This window comes from Scleropages formosus, chromosome 9 (assembly GCF_900964775.1).
Source record: "Scleropages formosus chromosome 9, fSclFor1.1, whole genome shotgun sequence".
Classification (NCBI taxonomy): Eukaryota; Metazoa; Chordata; class Actinopteri; order Osteoglossiformes; family Osteoglossidae; genus Scleropages; species Scleropages formosus.
Genome location: NC_041814.1, coordinates 18,079,800 through 18,087,851, shown reverse-complemented (window position 1 = coordinate 18,087,851; position 8,052 = coordinate 18,079,800). Strand labels below are relative to the sequence as shown.

Genomic DNA, 8,052 nt, shown 5'->3' with positions numbered 1-8,052 from the left:
GTTATGCCACTCCGTGCCTATTTGAGTGGAAAGGAGAAGGACTGCTGGTCCAAGCTTGGATTTTCTATCACTACGCAGTCCATCTGTAATTCTGCTTTGACTTTCAGCACCCGCAGAGAAGGGGATTGCTGCTGATCAGTTACAGCGAAGGTGCCAATCATCCCACAGATATATCATATCGCCAGTGTGTCACCCGCCGAGCACCTTAGTACAACACTTAACTCGCAAGCTCTTCAACAGGCTGGACTCTCTGTGCTGCACCGTTGCTATGGAATATCGAGGTGCTCACCTGGCTTTCCGCCGGCGATGGAAGAAGACAGACAATGACCTCTGTCGACACAGCATGTCCTTTGTCCTGCACAACACTCTCAGGAATGAGTTTTTTGCCAGCTATCTCTACCTGCTGGAACAAATCCCTCTAGGTAAGTCTGAGAGGGACACAGCATGGGTTTGCCCAACAACCGGCCATCAGTGAACTGCACTCCCTGCAAGATTCCTCAGTATAGCGCCTCCAAATCCGATAAGTATTTTTTTTAAAAGACCTGGCAGCCTGTTGCTAATTGTATTAAACTGTATTTTTCATCCTCTGTTCATACATTTCACTGAAATTACTTTGCTGTTAAATCAAAAAATGATTGGAGGCCCAGAAAACTAACCAGTTTAATCCAATTCACAAACGTTTGTAGTTTGTCTGGCGGACACTGTGTGTTTCTTTGCCTTATGTGTTGAGATAATAGAACTCATGTTGTTTAATTGTCAACAGTAATTGTCTTATGACTGGTGGATAACGATGATCAGAGTGTCATGCAGATAATACTATAAACATTGCTGCCACATGAAGTGCAAACTATCAGATATGCAACCGAATTTAATATAGTAAGACGTTTCCTACGCTCTTCCGCAGTCTGTTTGAAGTCCTTGCTTTTACTCTACGGTTTTAGATTCACTGATGAGGTGTACTGATTCGAGATGGATCTTGAACAAAATGTTGCTTCTAGCTCATTCCATCTGTCAAACAAAGGTCTTTAAAAGCAGGCACCTGCCTTTCTGCAGCTGTCTCTCATCGAAATGAAAATGATCCATTTGGCAGCTGGTCACACCAGGCTGACTGTTCAAATGAATGAACGATGTAAATAGATTCAAATGTCTGCTCCCATGACTTAGGCCACCATGTTGTTACTATACTTATCTCACTGCGGGAAGCGCCAATCAGGCGTCACATGAATGCCTACACGTATATGTATCAGAGTACAATCTGTTTGCCAAAACTGTCATCCCTCACTTTCCTAATGTTACCTGCTGAGAACATGATTTTTTGCAAGTGTAGAATCTGTGCACATCTCGTCAACACAAATTGAACCAGTTCATAGCGGCAAAGCTGCTGTCTTCTGTTTGTCAGTCAATACCCTTTTGGAGGGCTTCCAAGAATGTCCTAATCCTTAATATTACGAAATTTAATGTACATCATGCCAGTGTAAATCTTGGGTGTCGTGGATGTATGCTGGTAACTGCTGAGGTGAGCCCTTTGCCACGTGCGTGATATCCGAGAAGGGCGCTGAACAACCTTGTTGAATCTTCTAGAAATAATTCTATGCTCATTAAAGAAACAGCGAGACTACTTTAAGATTCAGATTTTAATATTATGTTCATGGACTGATATGGCTCATCAAGACTTACACTACAAGTTCACCCAATAAAAAGTCGTTGCACCTCACACATCCATGGAAAATTTAAAACCAATACCAGATTTCAAAAGCACCAGAACAAAACAAAAGATCTTAGAAATATTTTGAGTCAGATATGCACTCAAATCATAACTAATGAATTCCGTTTTCTTACTGAACCTTAAAGCTTAGAAACCCCCCGAAAATCAACTTTTTTTGGTTGTGGATAATTTGTGGAGTGTCTATCAGATTCAGAACAATCAAACTCTCAACACTGAACTCCACCTGTACTACAATGAAAGATACCTGACTTCCGCTGACTTTCTTCTTTGTCTGATAGTGAAGCTATATGCGGTGACATGCGAGTACATCAATGGCGAGAAGCAGTTCTACGCACAAGCACAGGACTTCTACAAAACTGTCCCAGCATCAGAGGAAGGCATGATGGGAGACTTCATAGAGATCTCTGAGATTGACCTTGAAGGCTCCAGAGCATTCCTGAAAAAGTTTGTTGGGGTAGGTACTGCAGTATAAATGATCTGTTTTTCCAATTTTATTTTGTGAGTTACATTTTTATTACATAGAAAGGAAGGACCAGGATTTAGGCTTTCAGGCAAAGGGCAATGGTATCAGTATGGTCATAAACTAACAAGTGTCTGGTAAGACACATGTATACATATGGAAAAATGTGCCCAAAGAAGCCAAATAAATAATGCTTAAATAATTCTTATGAGGGGCCCATAAGAAGGTAGTATATCAGGAGAGAGGAAGAAGTACAATTGACCCTTGAAGTACACCTCTGACCAGGTGTATCATATATATATATATATATATATAGAGCATGCAGCAAAAAAAGCAGAGAAAGGGCTTATTTTATGACACTAGCTGAAATGCCCATGAAACTACATAAATACTGTATGTATATATATATATATGTATTTTCATGGACATTTCAGCTTGTGTCATAAAATAAGCCCTTTCTCTGCTTTTTTTCTCTGTCTTTGTAATGCTATACGGACTTCCATTCAAAAGGGCATGCATGTTTAGTACGCATTTTTAAGACTGATCAGGGCATACATATCTGTGTGTGTATGACAGAGTAAGAGGCAGACAGCGGGTGGTGCTGATTTATGGGAATGCATGTGCCAATGAAGTATGCTATTTATAGTGTCTTCACTTAGTCCAACTTCTTGTCATGATCTCAGGATTTACAGGTTCGTTAAGAAACTCTGCAAATAACGATCACCTCGCGAATTTCTGAATTTCCTTTAAACCAAGTTCTACCTTACTGCTGCTCAGTATTACTTTCTGCCAAATTTAAATGTGGGACATGGATATTTTCAAATACATCTGAGAAGCAGTTTTTGATGAACCAACATTTCTATTTCCTTCACAAGCACTGCCAAGTGAATTTACTTTTTCAAGCAGCACACAAGTTCAGCTCGCACAGATGATACGTGGATTACTGCTGTCACTGATAATGATCACAAAACTTTTGACATTTTATTAAGCAGTTTATAACTGTCTGATACACATTTCAAACATGTATTAGAATTAAAACAGGTTACCAAAAAATCAGGTAACCAAATACTTTTTTTACGTAACTAACAGTTTATGGTAACAGATCAGGTTGTGGAAAAGAGGATATAACCTGGTGGTTGCCAGTTCAAGTCCCAAGAGGGCTCCTGCACTAGTTGGACAAATGTGTGAATAAAGTGACCAGTTAAACAGTACCAGCTGTATAAACAGTAACATTGGATAAAAGTTCTGGCTATGCAATTAACAAATAGGGGGGAACATTACTGGTTGTGCTGTTAAAATATCCACCAATAATTCATGTGAATCGTCAGGTTTCTGTTATTAAACGCCCTTTTCTGTTTGCCTGATTTGCTACTACAGTCAAAGCTACTACTTTTTGTTTTTTAAGTGTTCATGGACAATGAACGTAAAGTGGCCTACTTGGAATTCCAGCCCACCACTTGCTGGCAATTGGTTTCCTTGTGGCTAACCCAAAACCAACTATAAAACCATGAGGGCAGCACTCAAAACACAAAGTCCTGTAAAACTACATTCCATTTATATTATTTCACCTAGGACATTAGTTATAAGCGCTCATATTTCAAATATAATCTTTTTTAATTGATAACATTTGCTTTATTTGGAAATCATTTGAAACTAAAAGTATTCAAGACTTTCCTGGGGTTGTACTAAACTGAATTTTATAAGGTAGGAGAGAATAACTTTCTTATTTACATTTGAAATCACTTTTATACACGTAACAGATGCTTTTCTCCAAATTGACTTCTAATGAACACTGTGCAGTGTTATCAGCCCACACCTTATTCACCCAAGCTGACTTACACTGCTAGATACACTACTTACAATGGGTCACTCATCCATACACCAGACTTATCCATTACATTCTCTACGGTTTCATTATGCCCATCTTTAAGCATTTTATTCATTATTTTATTTTTGATTAAAAACAAAAAAAACAGAACAAAATTAGTTCGATAATGAAAGTATATAACATGCTTTAAAAACATAAGAACACTAGAATTTTCTGATTGTGATTAAATTTTACCTGCATTAACTGAAAGAGACCAACAAATAATTCATGAACACTAATGATAAAGCCATCTCCGCATAGCGTGTTCCATCAAATAACCATTGAATAACCATTAATCAAAAGGTGACTGACGAACCCGGCAACATAGGGCGCAAGGCTGAAGGGGGAGGGGACGCACCCAGGACGGGACTGACGAACTAACGAATTAAAAAAAAAATGACAAGTTGAATTTAAAAAAGTATCCAAAAGGACTACTTTCTGCGCCAGGGCCCTGGCAAAGCTGGCACCAAATGTGCCTTGGACTGTGGCTGTGGGATTGGAAGGGTCTCCAAGAACGTCCTCTTTCCTGTGTTTGAGACACTGGAGATGGCAGACATGATGGAGGACTTCTTGAACCATGCCCACGAATGCTACCTGGGCGATGACGCTGATCGTGTCGAGTGCTACTACTGCTACAACCTGCAGGATTTCACGCCCCCCCTCAATAAGTACGACGTCATCTGGATGCAATGGGTGGCATGTAAGTCTAACCGAAATCAAATTAATTCATGAATGTGGATTTGTTTGTCTATTTTATGCTTAGGCAGCCCTAGGAACTGCATCACAAAAAAACCGATGTCCTGAAGGACAAAGAATTGGTGGAGTCATACCAGAAAACAATATGAAACATAATCTCTTTAGTCACATTTGTAGCTCTGACTTGTCATCTCCTCAAATTAATCTAAAGCAGTTTAAGGATATTTTTAAAACCTCTCTTTTTAGCCTGTGGTTTCATCATCTTAAGTTTCTGATACAGTGAGTAAAAATATTTACTGCATATGTAGGCCTACGCTAACTGACAGTTCTGTGCCACAGGCTCATGTGACTTCTGCCTTTTGGCCCCGCTCACATATACCTCAGCAGAACTGCTCAGGATAGTGGGTTACTCTTACTTGTGGCACAGTTAGGAATTATTCTTCTACCTTCTAAGCTGAAAAGTATAATTAACTAGCAGTCTGCGAGAAAGCTGGTAGCATCTCTAAAATAACGTTGCAAATATTTCCTAGTTCTACAGTTCCGATGATGGTCGAGTGGCTTAAAATTGTTTTTTTTTTTTTTCCCAAGAAGGCCAAAGGTTTTCTAGATGTAATGAAACAGACTGCCTTTAGTGTACACCAGTGATGTCACTTTTCCACAGAAATGTTCTGCTGATGTAATGCCCTCATCGTTTTGAAGAAATGTGTCTGCTAAACGAATAAACGTAATTGTAAATGATAGCGTAAATAGAAGCTCGTGCACTGTAAAGGCATCGGTAATGCAGGTGCTGGTGGGGAGCTTACTACAGCAGCCTTAAGGTTCAAGAATGTATCTCAGGAGTTCTACTGTCACTCCAGAATTAACTTTTGCATCTGTGTCCCTTCAGGTCACCTGACCGATAAAGATCTGATGGAGTTTCTCATCAGATGCAAAGCCAGTCTGAGGCCAAATGGAATCATAGTCATCAAAGACAACATGGCCAGGCAGGGTTGCAAGCTGGATCCCATTGACAGCAGCCTGATCAGGCACCTAGACATTGTAAAAAACATCATATACAAAGCTGGTCTGGAGATACTAGGCGTTGAGAGGCAGCAGGGCTTCCCTGAGCAGATAATCCCAGTGTGGATGATTGCTATGAAGTAGTGACCTTTAAAGAATGACCTGCTTTATGCACAGATCCAAATACATATGTATACTCACATAAAATGGACTCACGGAGCTGAAAACTCTAATTCATTTTGTCAGGTGCAGACTGATCTCAAACGCTGCAGTAACATTTTGTTTTTCAGTGCGAAAAAATGACGTTGGTTCACTTCAACAATTTTATTTTTTCCTAGCCATTCCCACATGCGAAAACATTTCCATTCCTATAATCCATAGAAGTAATTTAGGCAGAGGTAATAATATTAAACTGAGGTTTTATGTCTCCATGGAATAGCACTGTGAGATGCATGTAAACAGAGTGGACAATATAACTGATGCATATAACTACATGGTCACTGCATATTGCAAGTATTCAAATTTTTCATATCCACTATTGCTATAATTCTTATATGTTCTTATGAAAAAAGTTGTTATTTGGAAATTCATAGAAACAGGAGAAAGTATGAAGTAAAAAACCATAATTTTGTTTACCAGTTACAATTTTTAGAAAATTACACCATATATCAGAACTTAGAGTACTATCTTTGTGCCAGTTTTCAAGCAGAAGTCTATGAAAGTAACGAAAACTGTTTTTAAAACTTAAGATGAAAGTTATGTCTTTTCAGACAGTGTAAGTTGCTCTGAAATGGCACATCATGTACTCTGCCATCTGTTTTAAACTAAAATGTACAGATTCGATGCAAAATCTCACCATTTTTACTTTCATGGAAAAATTTTTATTTTTGAGAATTCAGATGCACAGTACTCTTTTACACTGAGATGTACATATTATTATTTTTTAATATTCAGTTCTGTTTTGTACCTACAAATATTTTAATAAAGGTCAACAATTATTTTTTATGCACCCTATATTCTATCAGGAAATATTAGCAATTCTCTTATTTTAATGTCTTTGTTTCAAATGTATCTTTATGTACCTGATTTATAAAGGTACATATGAAGTAGTTTGCTGAGATTAAAAGAGATACATTTGTTTTCCTGCTAATCAAAATGAATAACTGGTGTTTGTTATTTTTCTGAGACCAGGCATAAATACCGACTTTATTTCCATAGTTTTAAAATGTGTTAATCTGTCAAATATATAAAACCATTTTGTAAGTTAATTTATGGGTAAAATGATACGTCCAAGAGAAGGGGGAAACATTTAATGCAACAAATAAGTTATGTGCTCTACATTTTAAAAACAGAAGTCAATATAAAATTAAATGTGTTTCATATAAAATGCAGTTTCAGCTTTCAAAAATATGCTGGTGGTGTGGCCAAAATGTAGTGGCAAAACATGTTTTACTCAGCTTTTTAATGCAATCAATCTAAACCAAACTTGGAAAATAAAACTCTAATATGACATTTTAATTAGTCTCTTAACTATGAAAACATATAAAGTTTTTAAAGAATGTGCAATTTATTATTTATTTACTTTTTATAATACTACTTCATATACTTTGACTTTACTGGAGGTAACACTTTGGACACAGACGTTAAGTCAGGCATGATGATCCAGCAACTGCAGATTCCACAGCTTGGTAGTTTACTGAGGTATTTTCATGTTAAGTACTCTAAAGGAACAACAGGTGGGATTCTCCAAGGGTTTTAAACCAGGAATCCATGAGTCACAAGGCCAATTCCCTAAATAAAGGGCTGCCTCTTCAGTCACTTTACAATATATGACTGCAGAAGGCTGGGGTATAGATCACGAGCGCTGCCGGTGAATTTTTAGCAGCCGAGCTTTGAATAGTTGATTTATGCGATACTAAAGAACAGCTGATGAAGACACACAAAAGATTCTTGGAAACACAGTCATGGGAAAAGTGAAACATTAAAGGATGCACTTTGCAAGTGAAACTTGCTCTAACCTGGTGTTTACCTTTCTGGGGTTAAACATTTTGTTGCTGTCAGTGATGAGCTCCAAACTATGATTTCCCCACAATTCGAAATGCCAACTACTCCGTCCGTATTGCCAATGTTCATCTCTGAAATATCTCATTCTTCGGAAAAGGCTGAAAGATTGCTAACAAAGTTAAAACAGATATATATATATACATAATTCAAAGTTCACTGAAAACATTATGGCACAACCATATGAGTGTTTCTATTGAGGATCTTTTATATTGTCTGTCTTGAGCAGACATTATTAAAGCG

General features: G+C 37.8%; 1 protein-coding gene across 2 annotated transcripts; it reads left to right on the top strand.

Annotated features, from left to right (window-relative positions):
• ntmt2 (N-terminal Xaa-Pro-Lys N-methyltransferase) lies at positions 1–6,642 on the top strand. 2 transcript variants are annotated; one of them, XM_018753936.2, is made up of 4 exons: positions 1–422; positions 2,005–2,180; positions 4,591–4,753; positions 5,636–6,642. In XM_018753936.2, the coding sequence occupies exons 1-4, from the start codon at positions 269–271 to the stop codon at positions 5,890–5,892; spliced, it is 750 nt and encodes a 249-aa protein (XP_018609452.1). In that variant the 5' UTR covers positions 1–268; the 3' UTR covers positions 5,893–6,642. The 2 variants fall into 2 exon arrangements, with proteins under 2 accessions (XP_018609452.1, XP_018609451.1); XM_018753935.2 differs by having other exon boundaries at positions 4,501–4,753.
• The last annotated feature ends 1,410 nt before the right edge of the window (positions 6,643–8,052 follow it).